This window comes from Aythya ferina (genome assembly GCF_964211825.1).
Source record: "Aythya ferina genome assembly, chromosome: 3".
Classification (NCBI taxonomy): domain Eukaryota; kingdom Metazoa; phylum Chordata; class Aves; order Anseriformes; family Anatidae; genus Aythya; species Aythya ferina.
In genome coordinates, this window is record NC_140298.1 from 81,825,811 (window position 1) to 81,849,372 (window position 23,562).

At 38.1% G+C, this 23,562-nt stretch overlaps 1 protein-coding gene across 1 annotated transcript in view; it reads left to right on the top strand.

Annotated features, from left to right (window-relative positions):
• Nucleotides 1–9,360, top strand: part of ENPP3 (ectonucleotide pyrophosphatase/phosphodiesterase 3) — a 42,042-nt gene extending 32,682 nt beyond the window's left edge. Inside the window, exons 21-25 of the mRNA XM_084512840.1 lie at nt 2,543–2,678; nt 3,638–3,715; nt 5,581–5,713; nt 7,283–7,439; nt 9,002–9,360. Coding sequence (XP_084368966.1) covers nt 2,543–2,678; nt 3,638–3,715; nt 5,581–5,713; nt 7,283–7,439; nt 9,002–9,175 — 678 coding nt within the window. The 3' untranslated portion in view covers nt 9,176–9,360. The remainder of the gene's footprint in view (nt 1–2,542; nt 2,679–3,637; nt 3,716–5,580; nt 5,714–7,282; nt 7,440–9,001) is intronic.
• Nucleotides 9,361–23,562: the final 14,202 nt, after the last annotated feature.

Sequence of the window (23,562 nt, forward strand, 5' to 3'; positions counted from 1 at the left end):
TAGTTACAGATTTTAAATAAATGATGTCAGACTTTAAGTTGCTTAGTATTCTCAGTCAAAAAAATATATATATATTGAAGGATTTTTTTTTTTGAGGCTTTATACTTATCTGCCAGGGAAGAAGGCAGATTTTTCTTGCAAAAAGATTTTCCTCCACCTGTCCACAGACAGCTGCGGAGTGTGGAATATCTTTGCTGTATATAATCATTTGTGAATTCACTTTTTACAGTGGAACTGCAGTTTTATTTGCCATTCTGAGCTTTCAAGAGGTTTCCTATGTAGAAATCTGGAGCATTTTTTGAGGTTAAAGAAAATTACATGCAAGCATTTTTAAGTTTACTATAAAAATGTATTAAAATGTATAATAATCTAATATATTTTATGATGAAAACTGCAATGATACATGTCTAAGTCACTGGGGTTTTTGGAACTACAGCTCAGTGCGCTAGAATAATGGAAGTTTTGTTTTGTGTGGTTTGGCATTTTTTCTTCTTGATTACTGAAAAAAGATTCCTGGAAGTGGCTGAAGTTGACATGTCAGACCACAGCAGATGCTCAAGTCTGTCATGTAATGCAAATGTCTCATGCTTCTCAATGTTAATTATGAATTAGTCAAAAGACAAAAACTTGCATCAGAAAAGGTAATGCATGGTGTGGTATGCCATGCTATTTTTTTACAGTTGTAACTGCATTCTTTACGACTCATTATGTTTTTTTTGAACTCAAAGACAAGGAGCCAAACAGCTAAACCTGGCCTGATTCTGAAATTTTGAGAAGGTGGTTATCAGTGTCAAGACCTCATTTCTTAATAAATCAGCCCTTCCAACAGCTTCTTTGAGAATCTTTCTATTCTTATCGAAAGAATACCTATTTAAAAATAGCTAAGTTCTCTCTTTTGAGGAAGAGGAATGAAGAGAGGTAGTAGAGTGAATATATTAGTTTACAGAGCATCAGAAATAAGGCTTGCAATCTTGGGTTTCACTAACTGTTGATCTCATTGTACTAAAAGGTGACATAGGTACCCATTCTCATCTCTTGGCAGGTTTTGATATTATTTACCACCTGACTTGTAGATCTTTGAAGAAGCAAGCTGAAATATTTTTGAGTGGTTGCTTTTTCAATATTTTGAGAGTTCATATGGTGTTCATTATGAATTCTCATTTCTTCAGTTGAATTTTCTCCGGTGTTGCCCAATGTAAACAGCCATGAGCAATTTATATCTCCTGAATGTATGAGAGTGTTTCAGAAAATACAGGATGTATGATGTAGTACATACATGAGACAACTCTAAACCGCTGTCTTCCTGCCTTGGCACCTGTATTACAGCTCATATTATATAGATAGCTTCAAGTAGGAGCTATCAGACATCATATATTAGCCTAGACATCAGGAAGAGGTTCTTCAGTGAGGGGGTGGTTAATCAATTATACAGCATAATTATTAAGTTAGTTTCTTCTGGGTGAACCTGATCTGTTAACCCTGCCTTACTGATTTCAACACTAGAAAGGACAAATTACAGAAGTGAATTGAGTGTCAGTTTTGTATTGGGATTTACGTTTGCTTAACAATGACAGTTTATCTTCTCAGATGGCAAAAACAGCCTTCTGTATTTTATATTTCATTGCATGAGGTATATGTATTTTCCATTAATATTTAACCTGACTGTGATATGAGCATCTTTAAAATTCACATGAAAGTAAGTAAAGAAATTAAATCAAGAATTGTGAAGAGGCATGAGAGGAACTTACTTTCCACTTTTTTTTTTTTTTTTCTGCTTGGTTTAAACAAATCAAAAGCTACAATGTGCTAAAATTCGATTTGGACGTTTAACTTTTTCATGTAAAGATGTAAAAATTAAATATGTTCCATTCTTACCAAAATGAAAATAAATAACATGTAAATAAGTATGAAAAAAGAAAGTGTAGTTAAATACAGAAACACACATTCTCATGTTTTATTTAATGCTATTGTATAATATAAGGCTATAGAAACAATTACACTAATCAGAATCACTTTTGGCCAGGTATTAGCTAGTGAGTAATGCTAACATTACTCAGCTGAAGTTAGTGAAGCTAGCCAGTAAAATGTGCTGAATTTTCCCTAATTTACTTAACTTTAACTCTTCAGAGGCACAGACTGTTATTATTGAGATAGTATTCTCAGATGCTAAGGTGTAGTGTTATTGCCACCTTTTTATATAAACTGGTTTGCAGGAGGATGTGAAATCATGTTTGTATTTCCAGAAGTTTGTAAAGGGGAAGAATGAGACAGAGTTGTCACCTGTTTTTGCCTAAGGTATAACCTTATTTTTCCTAATACAGTTTTAATCCTTATCCTGCATAAGGATTTCACTGAATACCTGCAAACAGAAGTAGAGAAAAAATACTTGACAGAGTGCATCAGTGTCCATTAGTTTCATTGGCCTGATTCATTATGAAAACAGGAGAAAATTCAATGAAGACCATTCTAGAAAGTTAAAAACATACAGAGCATTATGTTAGCCACAGCCGTGGGTGTAATACTTTTTTTTCCCTTTTCACAGGAAAGCACATCTTCTCTTCCTCCCACTGGTTCAGACTGTCTGCGGGCTGATGTTAGAATCCCGGTTGCTCATAGCCAAAATTGTTCCGACTACCCAGAAGGGCTGAACTTGACATATGGTTTCCTCTATCCTCCCAGTGAGCATGATTCTTTTTATAGCTGGAGCATAGAAAGTCTTAATCAGCTGGATGTGGGTTTATGTTTAAACATATACCCAAACACCAAAACAAACTTCTTTGGATCAGCATGTTGGGCAGAAAAAGGTTTCCAGTGTTTGTAGACTGACCAAAAAATGGACAACTGCTACTTGTATCTAAATATTTTCAGCTTAGAACATTTACGTTTTTCTTTAGAAAATGGAGTAACTTGACTGTGATGAAAACTGACGGAAAGATGTAAAAGGATTTGAATGAAGAGCTCCCCCTATTCCTCTGTATGAATATTCCTTTTCTATTGACAAATTTGATAATGACTGTATTGAACAGGTTGTAGAAACAAATTTGGAGATACTAGTTTTGGAGGAGGATCATACACTGATGCTCAAATATCAGCTTCAGTTGCAAATGGATAGGAATCAGATATGCACAGAGCCTTTTTTAATCATACCACAAAGGTACAACACAATTTAATATATTTTGGAAGATACTTTATTATCTGGGGAGCTTGCTTCATAGAGAGATGAAATCAAAAGAAAACACATCTCATGAAAGTGGAGTAACCTGGAAATTACAACAGGTGATAAATACAGTGACTTTATGCTCTAATAGTTCCTTTCCAGTCTACTCTGTGAACGAATAAATGAAAATTATTCACATTACATGTGAAAAACAAAACAAAAGAAAACAAAAATCCTGTCATTGGTATTTGATGTAATTATGACAGAAAATTTCTATCTAGCCCATATAGTTCAGACATAACTTTGTCTTTGTATATGGCTTCATGTGTTGTGTTCTGACTTCTGTGGAGTAGCAGAAAATTTAAATGTTAAGAAATGTAAAGTGATTTAATTACATGTACCTAAAATTTATAGTGACAAGTGTATCAAATAGGTCTTTGTATAGCATTTCACTAATATATACTTTGTTCTTTTATATAGACTTCAGTTCATCCACTCTTGAACAGTATGATGCCTTACTCACCAGCAATACTGTTCCCATGTATGAAGCTTTCAGAGGTAGGATGCAAGATTTTGACTATTTTTGATTAATTTTCTGTAATTAATATTGTAGATTTGATATAGCTATGACAAGGACTTAAAAGCATTAAGTCATGGCCTTCAGTACATCCAGATCTCATGCAAATATATTTAAATCTTTTTAAAAATAGATGTATGAAATTTTACAATACACTTACATGAAATAATTTTTTTAATGTGTGTAGTCCTCTGCTTAGGTGTATGTAACATGAAATGCTAGCTATGGAACTTGTAGAACAATATCCCGATGGGGAAAAGCTTGAGGTGAAGGAACATGGCACATTTTCTTTTCTTTTGCAATATCTCAAGGGAAGACAGGACAAAGTTTGTAAACAGTGCCCTGATAACCTGATGTTTCATCAAAAAGAACCTCAAAACAGATAATGTAGAATATTTCTTTCAGGCAGATATTTCTATCATACAAGTACAGTAAGCTACGTTAACCCTTTCCAACTAACTTGACTGGCATTTGTTTATAATCATTGATCAGGATTTATACAAATGCCTATTGTCCTGTTTTGCTTTTAGGTTTATACTCATTCTCATAGACAAAGAATAGAAAGAGAAATTACTGAAGTAAATGATCTGGGCTGAGGCTGGAGCAATCCCAAGCACAAATACAGGCTGGGCAGAGAATGGATTGAGAGCAGCCCTGAGGAGAAGGACAAGGAGGAGGTGGTGGATGAGAAGCTTGACATGAGCTGGCAACGTGCGCTTGCAGCCCAGAAAGCTAACTGTGTCCTGGGCAGTGTGGTCAGCAAGTCAAGGGAGGTGGTTCTGCCTCTCTGCTCTGCTCTTGTGAGACCCCACCTGGAGCACTGCATTCAGCTCTGGGGCCCCCAGCACAAGAACATGGAAGTATTAGAATGAGTCTTCCATCCTTGGAAGTGTTCAGGGCCAGGTTGCATGGGTCTTTGAGCAACCTGGTCTAGTGGAAGTTATCCCTGCCTATGGCAGGAGGGTTGGAACTTTGCCTTTGATGAGATGGCCTTTGAGGTCCCTTCCAATCCAAATCATTCTATGATTCTATGATGTAACTGCTTTTCTAATACATTCAGACATCATTTATTCATTCACTCATCATATAAAAAATAGAGATCCGGAAAACCTAAGTTGCCTTATTCTTCCAAGTAAATCAAAGACATTATGGAAAATCCAGTGTTCCAAGGAAAACTACAAGAGATTTAAACTTACAAAAAGTTACTATAGGCCATAAACAAGAATAAATCTATAGGGGGTACCTCCCAGCCCTCTGAACCCATGTTTTCTTTTTTTTTTTTCCCCTTGATAACTGCAAATATTCAAATAGTCTTACTAGATTGTAACCTACAAATTATATTTGCCCAAATAACATTTTTGAAATAAGACATTGCCTAGTGATATTTGACATGAGTTTTATAGAGTTAGGCTAACTCTCAGGTGGTAAATATTCCTTTCTCAAAGCCATTATCTTGGATTCTACTAATTGGCACAATTTTGGGTGCTAGCCCAAAGCCAGAAATAAATGGCCTTTCAGCTTTATAATTATCCATTTGAAGACAAAGGTACAATGAATTATATCCAGTAGTGCAATGGAGCTTGCAAGAGGTATAATAGCATTTACTATTACCCTTTGAATGGTGAATGACAGTCTGTACTTTCTGATGAAATCCAAACTGTGTGTCAGGAGTTGATTTTACAGGCAGTTTAGTTTGGATTTTTTTTTCTTATCTATCTGTAACCAAAAAAAAAAAAAAAAAAAAAAAAAAAAAAAAAAAAAGACCAGCTATTCTTTTTCTTTTGTGCAGAAATAACCCCAATTTAAAGTTAAATCTGCTTGTATTTTTTTTTTTTTTAAATTGCAGACATATGGGACTATTTCCATAATGTGCTTCTTCAGAAGTATGCCAGAGAAAGGAATGGAGTAAATGTTATCAGTGGACCAGTATTTGATTACAATTATGATGGCCATTTTGACACTCCTGATGAAATTACACAGTAAGTACACAGAAAAGCCAAAGGTCAAGGTCTGGACTATTTCCCACTGTCCCCAAATAAGCCTTTTAATCAGAGAGAATGAAAAAACAAGTGTCAAGGAGAACTGAGTCTTCCCCTTCTAATGATACATCCACTGTTACTCATACAATGGCAATTTCTCTTGTAAACAGGTACAATACTGTAAAAATTGAAGTTCCAGTAAAGAGAAAAAGGCTTTGCAGTTACATGTGTAACGATGTACATATGCACAGATACTGACCAGTAATTTACTTCCTAAGTTTATGCTTAGACTTTTTGTCCTCTGTAGTGGAAATACTGGAAGAATAAATGACATCTTAATATATGGAGGATGTGCTTAAGTGCAGTTTTCTTGCTTTTATGTTTGTGCCCACTCAGCTATTTGTTGTTTCTCCCTGTTTTCTCAAACTTTGTTTTAGCAAAGATCAGTTTTGCATGTTCAATGCATTCATGTAGCCGGGTATGTAATGTGTAACATTCCTGAGAGGTACATGTACTTTTGGCTTTCATAAAACGGAATTCCATAAAAGAGAAACATAAAAGATAAAGACCAAGTATTACTAGGGAGTAGTGAAAGTAGAAGGGAAAAGACCAAAAACCAAACCAAACAAACAGACAAAATAACCCAAAGCAGAATATGCAAACAACTTGGGTTGTTCCAAATATAGGGAAAATACCTTTTAACAGTAAGGCCACTTACGTAGTAGAAAAATGCTTGGAAATCTGCACTGCTGAATCTGTCTTTGGAGATGTTTTATTCAAGGCTAGACTTAATACCACATCTGTCAAAAATGGTTTGAGAATGGGAAAATCAACCCTGCCACGAAGTAGGAGGGTGGAAGGGAGGAGGGACTGGAACTTCCTTCCAAGCAGAATGCCATAATGCGCAGTCAACCGCATAATTGTGTCTACAGTTTTGAACAAGCATGTTCCATTCAGCATGTTATTCAGTCACAGTAAGCAGAACAATGATTTCACTGACAGTGTTTGGTTAAATTTTGAAGAAATACAGCAAATTTGGGAAGCTCCTCATAAGTTTATACACAGAAGTGGCCATGCTAACAGAATAACTAGTAAATGGAGGAAAAGACATTTTGAATTAGGTATCCTAAACTGGTGGCATATAGCCACAATTCATCATTCTGGCATTTCTTGTTGACAAGAATCAGATGCTGATCTTCTTTTCTCTCTTCTGCTCATTTACATGTGGTTGAAATTCTTAATGTAATAAAGGGCACATATGATGCTCTATCATGCCCCATCCAGATGTAGAGGTCTCTGAGTCTGACAAAGCAGTGTTGAGCACATAAGCAATCCTGTAATTTTCAGTGGGACTGCTTGTAGCAAAAGAATTAGTCCATGCATGTTTGGCTATTCAAGAAACAGATATTGGGACTCTGAATCCCCCAAGCTGTTTATTTCAATCATAAGAAAAGTAGAAGTCATATAACAGTGAAAGATCTGTACTGAGATTAATTCTATAAAATACTAGTGGTATGGTTTTTACAGTTGATATCCAGATAAATATCTTAACTAATGTTTGTTTTATAGGCATGTAAACAACACACAAATCCCTATCCCAACCCATTACTTTGTGGTTCTGACTAGCTGCAAGAACATATCCTATACTCCCCTGAACTGTACAGGCTCTTTGGATGTTCTGTCTTTTATCATTCCTCATCAACCTGACAACACTGAAAGCTGTGCTGTAAGTATAGTTTTATGTTTCCATGTGCAAATAAGCTTTGTGAACTGATTCCCAGTGTGATACAGTTATCTGGAGAATCATTAGATGTCTAAGATATTTAGACTAGTATTAAGGTAAATTCATTCCCAGTAGCTGAGCATGAGTTGAGAGATAATGAAGACTAGGAGAGCAAGAAGCTCCAGGAGAAGCAGCAGGTACCAAACCAGCTGATTGGAAGCAAGTGAAAAGAATAAACGAGGGTTTGATAAGAGGACTTGGAAATAGTGTCACCTGACAGGTTAGTGAAAAGGGCTGAGAAAAGCAGAACAAACAAGTTTGATGAAATATCTGTATGGAAGTCTGCAAGATAAATTTACTCCAGAGGTATCAAAGGTTTGTTACTCTCTTCAGTGGAATTCCTTCAGTCCTTTGTTCCATGTTTGTCAGAAATTAGACAGCAGGCATTTAGATGGATCATTCTGCAGTTGAAATTCACAGTTAACAATCAGAAATACATACTTTAATTAAAGAAGACATACATGTACATATATGCTTTCCACTAAGAGTGCAACTCTCACATTTTGTAGCAAACAATAAAAATAAATTAGTGGAGTATAACTTGTATTGATAAACCAATGATTGGAATATATCTATTCCATAAGCCCTGAGAGGCAGAAGGTTCCTTAGCTCAGTGTCTCTATTAGTCTTCCCACACAAAAGTATAGCTGTACAGACTTGAACTAGCCTTCGAAGCAATGTAATAGTGTTTATTTAATTAGTGATTTTGAACTCATAACTCCAGACGGGTACAAGCTTATTGCTTAGAAAGCACTTGGGTATCTCCACTTCTTTGTTGTTGTCATCTCAGAGTTGACTGAATGCACAAAATAAATAATATTTATGAATTAGCCTTTATACTCTAGCAATTAATCTGTTGTTTCTAAAGATTAGCAAAAAAACCTCAATATTGTTGCACTCCGTAATTTTCATTGTGTACTGTGGTAACATAAATTCAGTGAACTATAGCGTCAGAAGAATATATTGGTAACAGAAAAGCACATTATCATCTGTTTGCATAAAAACTTTGCAGGTAAATAATTCAGCATATTTGATTGTGCTTATATTGCATTGATTAGAGCTTGTATTTCCATTTTTTCCTTGTCTATCTAGCAATTATTATTACTCTCCAACAATCAAGGCTAAGCTGCTGTAAAAACTTTGTTCAGGTTCTCATATACCTGTTTTTTGGCTAGCCTGAGTACTGTAGTTAATTTGTACAGTAACTAAACTATCCTGACTTGGTTGTTTAAAATAAGACTCACATGCACTTTGTAGTTAAAAGCCATATTTGCCATTTCAGCATAATTTTGCTTCTTTGTTACTCTGGAAGTGGTGAGAGGGGACATCCCTTTGCCTCTATGTAAGTGAGATCTGTAAAAGCAAGGCTGCGAAGATGTCTAGGAAAACCTGAAAAAAAGTTTTACAAACTGAAGGCCTTTAATGCCATAAAAGGCACTTTCTTGTGTGGTGGTTGTGTTAGACAATGACCAGTGTTTGAACATTGTTCTTGTTTCTTTTGGCAGGAAAATAGGTTGCCTTCTGAATGGGTTGAAGAAAGAGTTCAGGCTCATTCGGCACGTGTTCGTGATGTGGAGCTGCTAACTGGGCTTGACTTTTACCAGGAAAGACAGGAATCCGTCTCTGAGATCTTACAGCTAAAGACATATTTACCAACATTTGAGACTGAAATTAACTGACTTTGTGTTTAAAAAGTGGTATTTGGAAGAAAGAAAATCAAAGTGATTTCCTTGCTAAATAATGCAGGAAAAATTACTACAGCTCCTCATTAAGAAAATACACAATACACAACTACTTTTGTTTTCAGATTCCTGTTCTTCAGTCAAGTGTTTTGTATAAACTAAATAAAAATTATCTTAATTTACTTAAATTGTCATTGCTAAGCCAATTTTCTAAATTGAGAATATTTTAATGCAAATGGTTTGGGGAAAAACAAACAAACAAACAAAACCTGTAACAGGAACATGTTTCGTAGTAGAGAACTCGGAACTGTAAGCTGTATAGAAACTTTCTACAATAGAGCTGGAAAGTGAAACATTTTGAAAGGACTGTGTGTGCTTTTCCCCTTGTGTTTATCAGTGAGGTTAAGGTTATCTAACACCAGTATGCCCTGGAATGTCCTGAATTCCTCTTTCTTATCCAATTCACATGGAAACTCCTATGTACTTAAAAAAAAATATTCACTCACATAGAATCTGTATATAGTGGACTTGTCTGCTATGACCATCCATTGTCTTTTCCACTTGAGTTAATTCATTATACTAGTAACAACTGAAGTGAAATTAGAGTCAATGAGTAATCTGTGTTCCGTACAGTTCAGAAACCTTAATGCATTCTGAACAAGAAGAGGTGAAAGAAACACTCTGGACAGAAGGATTTTGTCAGGATATTTACCTGTATTTGCAATGATTCATGAATCTGGCAACTCCAAAATATTTGTGTTTATTTTGAAATAGTTAAACCTGAGATTAGAGGATGAAATTAGTGGTAATATGCAAAAAATGGTCAGTGTTACCTTCCGTAGTGACTTTATACACAAAAAATCTCTCAAACTGCACTGTACACAAATGACTGCTGAGAGCAGGTCAGTAGGACAAGGCAGTGGAAATTCCCCAATTCTGCTATTACGGAAATACTATGTGTTAATTGAGTGTTGAGCTGATTTTCTCCACTAAAAGTGCTATTAAATACAGGTATGAATAACAGCAGACAATTGACCATTTGGCTAGTTTGTAGGCACAGTGGGGAGTTTTGAAGAAACATGTTAGAGTGTTTCAATTTTTAACTAATTGTAAACTGAAGAAGATATGTCTCTTTAAAAGGAAGTCTTAAAAACTTGTAGAAAAAAATTACTTTTCCACATCTTAGGTGAGCTGTTTATTCACATATACTCCAAGCATAGTTTAGCAATATTTATCATACATCAAGATGTGGGACCAAGGTATCACACATGGCAGGTACTAGACTTAAATAGCTGCAAAATTAATTCACTGTCCTTCTTCACAAACTTATCTGGAATTCCTCTTTATTCAAATGTCTACCACCCCTCTCCTCCTTCCCTAAACCCACCCCACTCCACCCTGCTGATATACGTTGCCCCTTCTGTATGAACACCCCTGCCTCTCAGGCTGACAAAAAAATGTATTTCTCATTAAGTATTGTGTAGCATCTAATACAAGAGGATCTTGATCACATATACGGGTTTTAAACAAACTTCTGTGTGAACGGAGACTGAAATTGCAGTTATTCTAAAAAAGCAAATTTGAAAGTGTTTTTGCCAGGGTTGTTTTGCCATTGCTTCTGGCAGTATTGTTTTCCCTCTTCTTCTCCCCCAAGACTGTTACATCCATCAGTGAGTTGATCTTGTGGTTTCACAGAACTCCTTGAAACTGTTGCATGCTTTGTGATTTACAGGAAAAAACATGGGAATTGTTCCCCCCTCCACACACACTAAGTGGAAGGGACTAGGGAGCCCAGTCATCAATTGATTTAAAACATGTCTGGATTTAGGACTGGTTTGGTGGAAAATTCCCCTTTCCCAGTTACATGAACCAATGTCTGCATTAGAGATTGGGAGAACTTTTAGTCTTGTCTTGTATGTAATGTATGATATACAAAACATCTTACTAAAGAGGACACTTGCAGCAAACATCATTTTTAGAATACTCCCATTTATTTCTGTGCCTGGGGAATTCAGAATAGAGTAAGTAGGCAAAATATCATCTTGATATGTTCAGTATGAACTCTAGTGCAAAAAGTGCTCAAACCTGTAACCTCAGATAGGTACCTAGCAGTGAATGTGTCTGAAACTCTTCCAGTAAATTAGCAAGAGTTTTTAGGTTACTATTAATAATCTTTTATTCTAGATAACTTATAGATATACCATGCCACACTGATTATTATAAGAAATCTGGATTTTATGACTCATAATGACTTCAAAGAGCTTTAAATCAGGTTGATAGAATCATGATTAGGGGTTGGATTTGGCCCTGTTTAACCCCCTTGCATCACATAATCAGAGCTGAAAATTTATTTATTTATTTATTAAATACAATCTTCCGCCATTTCACATGAAATATTAAATACAGTCTTCTGCCACTTCATACAAAAACACTCCATACTGTGTGTATAGGGTTGCATTACCAGTAAGGGTATAGCCTGAAGTTTCTATTAGTTCCCTAAGATGTTTTTATGGATCTTCTGCTTGTTGAAAGAGAATAACTTCTCAATATGCATAGAGGTGGGAATGAAGAGCTGCCTCAAATGCCTCAAACAGTATTCATAGGCCACTAAAGCTAGAAACTTCAACACAGTCATTTGAACAATCTAAATATATACATATTAATTCAAATAAAATTAAATTTACCATTTCAGCTGCTTACATTTCAAGACTCTCAACAATGGTTGTGTTACTCAATTCTAGACAGCATTACAAATGCAAAGAATACTTTTCTTCATTAAAATTATCAAATAAATTAAATTTCTGATATATAAAACAGAGTAGAAGAGGAATATATTCCATATTGCACTTCAGGCAGTGAAACTACATGCAACATTGTCAGAAGTCTACTTAGGACATGCTCTTAGGGCACGCTATGGAAAGCAGGACAAAATAGTGTTCTCCAGAATGAATGTATACAACTGATATTTTTAACTCAGAAATGCTTACCAATGCAAACACAGAAACAGTACAAGGTACAACAAATTGACAATAACATAATAAAACCATCTTATAGTAAATATTTACTTTACTCTTAGAAACATTCTCCTCCTTTGATAAACACTCTGAAGTGTTGTGAGAACTAAGAAATAATGTTGATTCTGAAAGGTTAAAGCTTGTCCTCTTTTCTAGGGGATGTACATATAACTTTCCAAAAAATGACAAGTCCTTTTTTTCTGTGTTTGTCAGCCAGTTTTGGGAGACCTAAGTATCAAGCTGGAGTGAAATAGATATAAATCAATCTACTGACTATAAAAACAGATGAGTCCTGGCTCTCATAGCCAATTTACGTGTGAGAATTCAAAATATAAATTCTGTAAAATATGATTTTCCTTTGTCCACTATTGAAACAGAAACTGAACACACCTGTAGCCATTGAAAATCTGAACTCAGGGGGATCTGGTTGTTTCCCTCTCTTCTGTTGACCTTTTTTCAGTATTAGAAACAATCTGTAAGTAAATATAGAAATTTGGCACTATCTATAGCTAGTCTTGTTCCTGCATAAAGGCAAGGTAATATGGGAGAGAACAAGTGAGGAAAACACAGCCCCAGAAAATCCTGCAGCCAGAGCAAGGAAAAGCCTAAGAACATTTATTTAACAAGTGCTACCACATTTCCCTTTGTACCACACCCTGGCCCTCAGAGACTGTCACCATGTAAAAACACACTTATTTTCTTTTCTCCTTTAATATTTATTACAAACACTGTTCGCTTTTTGTCAGTACCTCACTGAAGGCTACCTTCAAATGAGTGTAGACATTTAAATGGCACAGAACACTTTTGCCACTGAATTCTGTGCCAATACACTGGCACAGAATACTGTGCCCATTCTGTGCCAATACATTGGCACAGAATACTCCTGACTCATTTCTTGGACATTCTTCCTCTAGGAGAATAGGATCAATGGATATAGACAGGGCTGATTTTCACCTCCCATGGTGATTCTGCAACGTTTGCACGTGAGGCATTGGAACAGGCTGCCCAGGGAAGTGGTGGAGTCACCGTCCCTGGAAGTCTTCAAAAGACGTTTAGATGTAGAGCTTAGGGATATGGTTTAGTGGGGACTGCTAGCGTTAGGTCAGAGGTTGGACTCGATGATCTTGAGGTCTCTTCCAACCTAGAAATTCTGTGATTCTGTGATTCTGTGATAAGATAGTAGGATTTTTCATATTCAAAATGTGCAAACATGTTTTCTAACTGTACAGTTTCTATGCATTGCAGAGTCCCTGCCTGTGGTTGAATTGCTGTCCATAAGGAGTCAGGTAAAATTGTTGTGCATCCTGACCTGATGTCTTGGGAGAAGAGGAGGCACCTGCCTCTTCTCAATCAAGCCACACTTCCCTTCCCAAGGACCTTTTCCCTGGAGATTGCTGGGATGACTTTCCTTCCCAAAGTCTGGGAATAGCAGAAAGTCTGAATCCTTCTCAGTCCCTTTGGGCAGAAATCAAAGAACATGACAGCCCTCAGAGGGATGAGAAGGGAGGGGAGGAGCATGAGTTGGGATCAGTCGTGGTTACAATTTAGGGCAGCTTCGGATTTGGGATTACCCAGACATGAAGCTGGGGTGTCTTTTGCCAAGGATCCAAATTACTTTTGGGTGTATGTTAAGGAGACATGGCAAGTGATGTGCCAGATCAGAAACTGCCCACTGACCAGGAAGCCCTTAAGGAACGAAGCTTGGTGACAGCCTGCTTAGTCTGCAATGGTTAAAGCTAGCAGGAGAGCAAATGCTTTCCGAGCCCAGCTGCAAGGAGGGCAGGTCTCCAGGCCCTACTCCATGCAAGAGAAATGTGCGTGGGAAGAAGAGGACTCCTGCTTTTCAGAGGCTCTCCAAGGAAAAGCAAACTTGCTGAGCTTTGTTTGGTGTCTGGCTTGCACCAAGTCAGATTTCCAGCTAGCATGGGGACCAGCTCACCTGACACACGCGTGTGCAGCACTAGGGACTGCAGAGAACCTTGCTACGAGCTGAGGGGCAGGATGGTCTCTTCCGAGCATGTGGCGGGCACAACCTTTCCTTCAGGGAAAGCAGAGGCTGAAGTAACATAGGTAGTTGGTGGTGAGGAACTCATTTCTCTGGCTGATTGTGCCTCAACACCAGATGTTGTTTACTGTTATGATGACAGCAGGAGATGATTGAGAAATCACTCTTACACGCATCATGGTGGGACACGTGAATTTCGGCTACGTTGTGACTTCAGCAGGATCAACAGTTCACAAACAGATATATACCAACAATACCAACTCCAGCTGTGCATGTAAGGTACAAAAAAGATGACCGAGGCGTTTTAAATAATTTTCATGACTGCTTGTAGGGCTGTGTGGCTGAAAGAGAAATGAGCTATGGGTTCAGGTCCTCACTTTGATGGGAGCACTTTAAGCAAATGCTCTTTCATTGCCTTGAAAGCAAAACTTCCCAGCTTTTTTCCTAATTCTACCCCTTAACAACTTGATTTTTTCTCAGCAGGTTCCAGGCAGGACAAGCACAATAGTTCAGGAGGATCTGAGTGCCTGTAAGGACCACTTACAGGGTAAGGTGGAATAAAAAGTTGAAAAGAGCTGTAACTGGAAGGTTAGATTTGATGCATTTTCTAGGTCATTGCAAACATAGCAGATCTAAATATGCCACTCTGGGGAATCAGAGGGTCACAGAGCTGCTGAAGCTGGAAGGCACCTCTGTGGAGGATCTAGTCCAACCCCCCTACCCACAGCAAGGTTGTTCAGGTTCAAGGTTGTTCAACCACAACAAGTTGTTCAGGTCTGTGTCCCATCAGGTATCTATCTCCAGTGATGCATACCCTATAACCTCTCTGGAGAAGCAATTCCATCTTTCAAGTAAAAGTTTTTTTTCTCATGTTTAAGTTGAATTTTCTGTATTTCAGTTTGTTTCTTGTCCTGGCACTGGGCATGAAAGAAGAGAGCCTGATTCTGTCCTGTTTATACTTTCTCTTCAGTAAGACATTGATGAGATCTTCTCTGAGCCTCCTCTTCTCTAGGCTGAACTGTTCCAGCTCTCTCAGCTTTTCTTCACAGGAGAGATGCTCCAGATCCTTGGTTATCTTCATGGCCCTTTGCTGCACTCTTTCCAGTATGCCCATATCACTCTTATACTGGGGAGCCCAGCACTCCAGCATCAGCCTCACCAGTGCTGGATAGAGGGGAAGGATCTCCTATCCACCTGCTGGCAATAATTCACCTAATGCAACCCAGGTTGCCTGTTGACCTTCTTGGTCCCAAGGGCACATTGCTGACTCATGTTGAACTTGGCATCCACCACCAGAGAGAAGCTGTATTCCAGATTGTCTGCTCCAGCATGAGTTGGTACCTGGGGTTGTTCCTCCCTCAGCTCAGAGCTTTGTACTTCTCTGTGTAGAACTTCATGAGTTTTGTGTCAGCCCATTTCTCCAGCCTGTCAAGGTCCCTCTGGATGGCAGCATGACTCTCTGACATATCCCAGTTTTGTTTTGTAGACTTGTTGAGGGTTCTGCCTCTGATATTCAGGTAATTAAAGATGTAAAATGGTATTAGGCCCAGTATCTGTCCCTGGAGTACACCACTTGTGACTACCCAGCAATGGGAATGCCTCAAAAATTGCAAGACTTATCATCACACTTCTTAGGATGTCTTTCGAAGCCAGTGATGTTATTTATTTTTATGAAATTTTCGTAGTGGCCAAATATAAGCCTGTTCGCATACTGTGTACAGCATAAAAGTTTTCTCAAGGTCCTGCATTTCAGATGCACCAGACTTTTTTGTACGAGAAGTTTAATCCTTAGTACAGATGGAAGCTGTGTCAGTCAGCTATAAATATAAAGCGCTCAATTTGTTCAACCAAAAACTTTTCCTAATAACTACAGGAACTATCAATCTCTCTGTCCTTCTCCTTCTCACATATGCAGGACATGACACAGAACTCCCTCTCAGATCTCAGGAATGATATTCAGCTCTCAAGGCAGTGAAAGAGTGTGGACGGGGAATGGCAGAGAAAAAAACATTTTGTGAAGCAGTGTTCTTTTTGCTTTGCAGGCAAGCCAATAAATGTAATTTCCATCTATTCAGCTGTTATATTTTGTGGTTGTTGGTTTTTTTTTTTTTTTTTTCATTTTTTTTTCCATTGCTTTTTGTTTTCAAAAGAAAAGCTGACAGATCCATGTCTACGTGTCTAACTAACAAAACTACATCTGTGAATACCATTTCTATCCTCTCAAGAACATTTGAAGGATATTCCCATCAGCCAAGTATTGCAAAAGTGCTTCAGAAATCACAGTTGTTCTTAATTTCTCCTTATAAATTTCTCCTCTCTTTTAGGCAATTGGATGCCTTTTCTATATCTGTGAGCACATTTTTTATGCAGCAGCAGGTTGCAAAGAGATTAGTTTGCAGCCCTCTTTTCCAAAGTTCCTTAAGGCATGTTGTCTTCATCTTTGCATCTGACCAGTTCATATATATATATATATATATATTTACTTATTTATTTATTTTTTTTTTCAGATTATGGATGCTGGATATTTCCCTAGCATCATTAAACTTTTCAAATCAGTCTCCAGTTACAAGGAGGAAGAAGGGAAGAAAAAAAAAAAAGCCATCTGAATGTAGGAAAAAAAAAAAAAAGAAAGAAAGAAAAACAGAAAAAAGGGATATTAAGATTATTCAAGCTTTTGTTCCTTAGCAGTTTTGAAAGCTTAACTGCAGTCTCATGGGAAAGGTAAGTTCAAGCTGTTGCTTACTCAAATTCTTTCCACAGACTGAGAAATCCTGTCTCATTTCCTTTCCACAGTTATGAGTTAGATCACAGTTTATGTGGTGAGTTAATCTTATGAGCAGTGTATAATTTTAGTTGCACATGCTAAGGAAAAGCAGATGATATGTTCTAGTACCTATTTTAGTAAATGAAATAAGTTAAAATGAAATAAAGCATTGCCAACAGCTTTCAGGCTCTGCCTGGATTATCAGACAGGCTTCTGGCAGCTTGGCAGCAGTTGATTGCCTGTAATCCCGATTCCTGAAGGCACCGTTGCATGGACTGACAGCAAACAGGCCACTGTCTGGTTGGGAGATGAGTGGGAATCTTTCAGAAAGAAGTGGTAATGTTTTCCTAGGAGACTGTGGGTTGTGGAGGGCACAAGGACTGGACAGTTACCCTTCTCTGTAGTCCACCCACATTAGGTATGATTAGGTGAGATGCAACCACACCAGTTTCCTTCGTATACTGTTTCACTGGCTGTATCTGCTGTCCAGCATCATCTGTACTTTTTCCCCATGGTTACTGCTCATCATTTTTATTACTCCAAGGTGTATCTTCTCTTCCTAGCCCCAGTCATGTTTCTCCCCTGCAGCTTTGACTCAATGTGGTCTTCGGGTTCTCCAGTTGTTACCTCTTATGGTTAAAGAAGCTCCCATTCCTTTCCCCAATTTGTCTCTCAGCATTTGGGCCAACTGTTCGTGTGCCAGCCAAATTCCTTCAATAATTAATTCAGAATGAAGCCAACATGTGAACCACCTCCATGTTCTATCTTTGGGACTCTGACTGCTGCCCCCCCCATGCTTTCTCAGACCAGAAATCATGCTGCTTTTGTAACTCAGGACTTTAAGAGAGCTTAGTGTAAAAGTGATTAATCCAGTCCTTAAAAACAGATGGCTTCTGCCAAAGGAATAAAATGAGCTATAAGAAGTCCAGAAATAAGCATTTTCAACAACAAAAGGCTTTGACATTGTATAACATGTCTGTCATTATAACTGTTCTCAGAGGTACTGATTTCATATAGTATACTGATGTAAAGACCATTAGAGAGAAAATTTCTGTTAATCTGAATGACTTGTGGGTGATTACTTACAAGTAAACACCATTGTATCAGATATATTATTAAGGGTTACAGAAGTAATATAGAATTTATTTAAAATGTTCCTCACATGTAAAATGTTGAAGAGGAATAATCCAATGGAAATGTTGCCAGTGTTACTCCTAGATGTTCTAATTATTAAAAGCTACCAAATGCTACAAAGGCCATGTGAAAGCTTTCTAGAAATAAAAATAAAAATAGAATAAATGATCTCTGTGTCTCGTATAAAGACAATCTGTGTATATTTCAAAGTAACAGGCAGAAATTGTTATGTACTGTTAGTGCAGTTATGGAAGTTCCCTTTTTTACTCATGAACAACCCAATACGTGCATGAATAGATTGTTGTAATATTGTTGGACAAGTTTGCTGATGGATTGCTTGAAAAATCTCATCCAGTGAAACACAACTGATAAGTGATATAAAGGTCAAAAGGAAGTTGTTGAACTGTTTGATTTCTGGAATATATCAGGAACGTTATACAATCTGCTGTGAGCAAGATTATATTTCTTCATGAGAGTTGCTCTTTTATTTTCTATAATGTGTTTATGTACTGTAATTAATGCAACATCACTGCAGAGAAAAATAACACTGACAAACTTTGGATGTTCTAAGGTTTTTGTTTTATGAATCACCGAATCCACAGTCTACTTGTTGTCTGACAAAGCTGTACAGCATTTTGTACAGCTACAGCATAGGATAATGATATATGGGACATGATACACCAGTATGTTGTTTATGCTCAGGGACTTTCCTGTGTGACATTTTGGATTGTTTATTGAGGTTTGAGGTTAAGCTGAAGAAAACAATGATTTTCTCTTGGTCTCTGATAATCCATCTGCTATTTGACTGCAAAGTGTCATTTGTGAATTGCTTTCAACTTTTACATACCACTTTTCAAACAAACAAGGTGTTCAATGTGCATTGGTGTTTATCCCAAGCACAAATACAGACTGGATGGAAAATGATTGAGAGCAGCCCTGAGGAGAAGGACCCGGATGTGTTGGTTGATAAGAAGCTCAGCACAGGCCGGCAATGTCCGCTTGCAGCCCAGAAAGCCAACCATACCCTGGGCTGTATCAAAAGCAACATGGCCAGCAGGGTGAGAGAGAAGATTCTCCATCTCTGTTCTGCTCTCATGAGACCCCAGCTGGTGGACTACGTTCAGTTCTGGGGCCCCCAGCACAAGAAGGACATGGATGTATTAAAATGAGTCCAGAGGAGCGCCATGAGGATGATCAAGGGGCTGGAGCACCTCTCCTATAAAGACAAGCTGAGGGAGTTGGGGTTGTTCAGCCTGGAGAAGAGAAGGCTCCAGTGAGAACTCACAGTGGCCTTCCAGTACCTAAAGGGGGCCTGCAGGAAGTCTGGGGAGGGACTCTTTCTCAGGAGGTGTGGTGACAGGACAAGGAGTAATGGTTTTAAACTAAAAGAGGGTAGATTTAGATTAGATATAAGAAAGAAATTAATCACTCAGAGGGTGGTGAGGCCTTGGCACAGGTTGCCCAGAGAAGCTGTGGATGCCCCACTCCTGGAAGTGTTCAAAGGCAGGTTGGATGGAGCTTTGGGCTGCCTGGTCTAGTGGAAAGTGTCACTGCCAAGGGCAGGAGGATTGGAACTGAATGGTCTTTAAGGTCCCTTCAAACCCAAACCATTCTATGTGTCTATGATTATATAGCCACATGGGCTTAGCAGGACAGAGAGGCTACTATAGTGATGCCCTAATGGCCAAGTAGAGGAGAGAAAAGATAGAATTGTGTAATTTAAATATATATATATATATATACGTATATATATATATACGTATATATATATATTTAAATATATATACGTGTGTATATATATATATATATATATTGATTCTAAGTGGTTTCACAGGTATTTTCATTTTTACATGTGAAAAATGGTGCGACTGTCACTGGTGGCACCTCCCCATCTTGGATTGTTAGTTGTTTGTAGCTCATCAGCTTGCTAAATGCTTGTCCACATCACCTCCAGAAGTAGGTATTATAGACAAAAACAGGGCAGAGCTAATGCACCGAAATAATAATTTTTGTTGCTTTTGTGAAGGTGAAGAGGACTTCAAACTGTAAAGGAACATTGTCATTCCAGTTACTGTACAAGTGATTTCAGTTTGGAGCAGGAGCAAAGGAAGTCTTCTGCTATGACATAAAAAGAGAATTCTTACCTACTTTTATGGTTTATCAAACAATAAAGATTTTAAAAGATTGTCTTTTATAGCAGATGCAACCCAGTACCTGAAAAGTTATAAACTTTTTCTGGCTGTATTGCTAGGACTGACTGTAGTGGTGAAGAACAGAAAGAGAAAAAGAGCTGTCTATGCTGCAGAGCAATGTTGGCAATTAGAATAATATGTAAATTTACTAGCAGTCAATTCCAGCTGGAAATCAGAAGATGGATTCTCACCAGTAAGCATCTGGAACAGCTACTCAGTGGAAGCTGAGTGGGACAAACAAGGAGCTTGGTCAGTTTATGAGTCAGCTGGAATGACAGAATTACCCATGAAAACAGGGAACTGCCTCAGTGACTCAGATTGGATCTGTGTTCTTTGCCTCAATTAATAATGATTGAATAAGTAAAAGTGCATTTTTACCATAGAAAGTTAATGTAAGATGTTTGATTACCAAACAGTGCTCAAGAATACTTAATGGAGATAAAACAGAAAGTCCTTATGGCCAGGAACTTGAGAAACTTTTTGGGGTTTATTGCAGTTGAAAAAAATATGTATCTTTATTGCCAGGATTTCTGTGAGTACTGCTTGTGCTACTATTTCAGCAGTCCTAGCTCCCACTCTGCTTTCATTTCTTGTGAATCATCTTCCTGAAAGCTTGGATAGGAAAACTCTTCCCTCTTTACTTTGCTTCCAGCTGTGTTTGTGAGGTTGGGAAGTATGTGTGCGGAGGATTGACGGAAAAAGCATGGAGATAGGGGCAGAGGGTGTCTGTTACTCCAAGGGTGGAGCTGTAACACAGCTCATCAATATCTCTTTCCTCTATTGACTTTAGTGACTATTTTGCACAGCATCTACAGGAATGTGTGAAGAGAACCTGTCTGAAATGTGACGACAGGAGACGTCGTGCTGAGCCAGAGAAAATGTCTGTACAAACTGCCTTTGACTAGCCAGGGAAAAAAGAGCACAAATAGAGTTGGTCAGAAAAAGCTTAATAAAAGTTAGCTCTTTTGGTTGTTGTTGTTCTGAATTAGTCAGTTCACTGAAACTAAATCATTTTGCAGAGCATTTTTGCACTGCTTTCAGTGGCATCCCAACAACCTTGTCAGCCAAAGAACTTTGAGAGTAAGATATGTTAGGTGCCAACATATCAACCCTGTGACTTTTCTTTTTCAGGCTTCCCTTGACAACCAACCTGAACTTATTGAGTCCTGGCTGATGGCCACATTGCTGCACAGCTGGCTGAGCTGACAAAATCTGTAGTCTGGAGCATCCTGAAGCACAAGCTTGATGCTGGATTTTGTATGGACTTCAGTGAGTGTCTTAACAACCAACATGCTACCTGCTTTGTTATCCTTCTGTCCGCATTGAGTGATGGCTATGACCTGGTGCAGAATGTGAGAATGTCTGAAGTCCTACAAATTCCCCAAGGACAGGAAATTTCATTCAAGCACAGCATTTTTGCCATGACTCTCCTCTTCATCTCATCCAGAACCCATGCTGTTGTCCTCACTTTCTTTGCTAAAATCCTATCCTAACTCCTCATAAGAAAAATACATGTGAAATTTAGTTGGAACATATGCAGAGGGTGGGGCAAGATACCCTGGCTAAAAAGAGCCCAGACACACGATGAAGGAGGTGGTAGTTACTGGATGTGCTCAGAAGCTTTTATTGCAGAGAAGCTGCCTTGCAGGTCACACACATTTATATGCACTGGGAGCAGTCAGTCAGAAGATGAAGTGCAGGAGGCCAAAGGAAATTAAATATATCAAATTATCTAGGTGTAAGAGCTGATTGACTAAGAGACTATTATGTGACTATCAAGGGTCCATGCCTCTTTATAGTTTTGGGTGCAGGATGTGGCTGTTGATCACAATTTATCAGCAGCATTGTTTTATTTGCGACATAAGACTACTCAGCTATTGTGCCAGGGTGCTGGGCAGTGGCAAGACCTGTCTGCTGGAGAGCTTGCAGACTTCTGCAGTAGTTGAAAAAAACAACAGATTCTGCCTTTCTGTCCACCTCTCAATTATCTAGGTGATATACAATGTATAAGATAAACATCAGTGACTGAGAAGTAACCTTGGAAAGAAGATCAGAAGTAAATTGGTTTACATGCTTGAGCTGGTGCATGAGCTAAAATTTATATGCTGGAGCTTTGAATTCTTATACTGTAAAGGGGAAGAATGAGCAGATTTACTGCCTTGCAGCTTTTTTGAAAAGGCTATTCCAAATATTTTTCATTTAAGCCTTGCAAAGACTCAGTATTTATATAGTTCACATGGTACAATTAATGCCTACTTATCTCTCTCTGCTCTTCACATAAAACTTCTAAAAAGGCAGACAGATGTCTGACGTACTTTAAAACTTTAAGCTAATATGCAGAAAGGAGCATAGTAATATTTTCCTCACGTCCTCTCAACCCATTCCATTAATATTTATCTTTCAGTAATTAGCGGAGAAGCTAAACAATATTAATACTTGTTAACATGTAGGATTTTGTTTGTAAACAAAGTACAGACTGAACAAAGTACAAGTGGACTTGGACGAAGTACAGACTAACAGAGCACAATTGGCATTGCTGGAACTGGCCACCAGTGCCTGGGGATTCATCTCATATTATACCTTATTATCCAGTGCCAGCTGGCTTGTTCATTTCTGGGATTGATGGTTGTGGTTAGAGACCAGATCAAGGTAGGAGCCCTGGGTGTTTACCCTTTATAAGAAGGCCTTCTTATCAGATGGATCTTCCTGATTTGTGTCACAATCACTGAGTTGGATTTCTTCATGTTAGAGAGATGCAAGTCTCATAAGAGACAAGTTCAGGTTTGGGGTTCTTGCTCCACACACTGTGCTAATCAGTGGCTTAGATCCTCACTGGGGAAACTTAGTTGAAAAGGCTGTGTCAAAAGCTAGAGGAAAGGTCTCTATGAGGCATCAGGAGAAGAATCTATGACTCGTCTAAATGAGGAAATAGTCTGTGCTGTGTGGGGTTCTGTAAATGCAAAACTAGCTCTTCAACAGAATCCTGTTAGACACTAGTATTATTCTCCAAGAATGCCAAGAAGAACATGGAGCTATGCCCAAAGGTTTTTTTGTTTCATAATTGTTCATTCATTTTCCAAAAGCCCATGGGGCATAGTTGATTGCTAAACCAGAAGACCATGGGCAATGAGTTCTGACCGTTAATTAAAGTGACATTACTTCATCTTAAGGAATTGCTTGCCCTGTCCCCCTTCTACATGTAGAGTAATTCAGAAGTAAACTCTGGACCTTTATCTAAACAGGCTAGATTAGAAACATGACTACCAGGTGTAAAG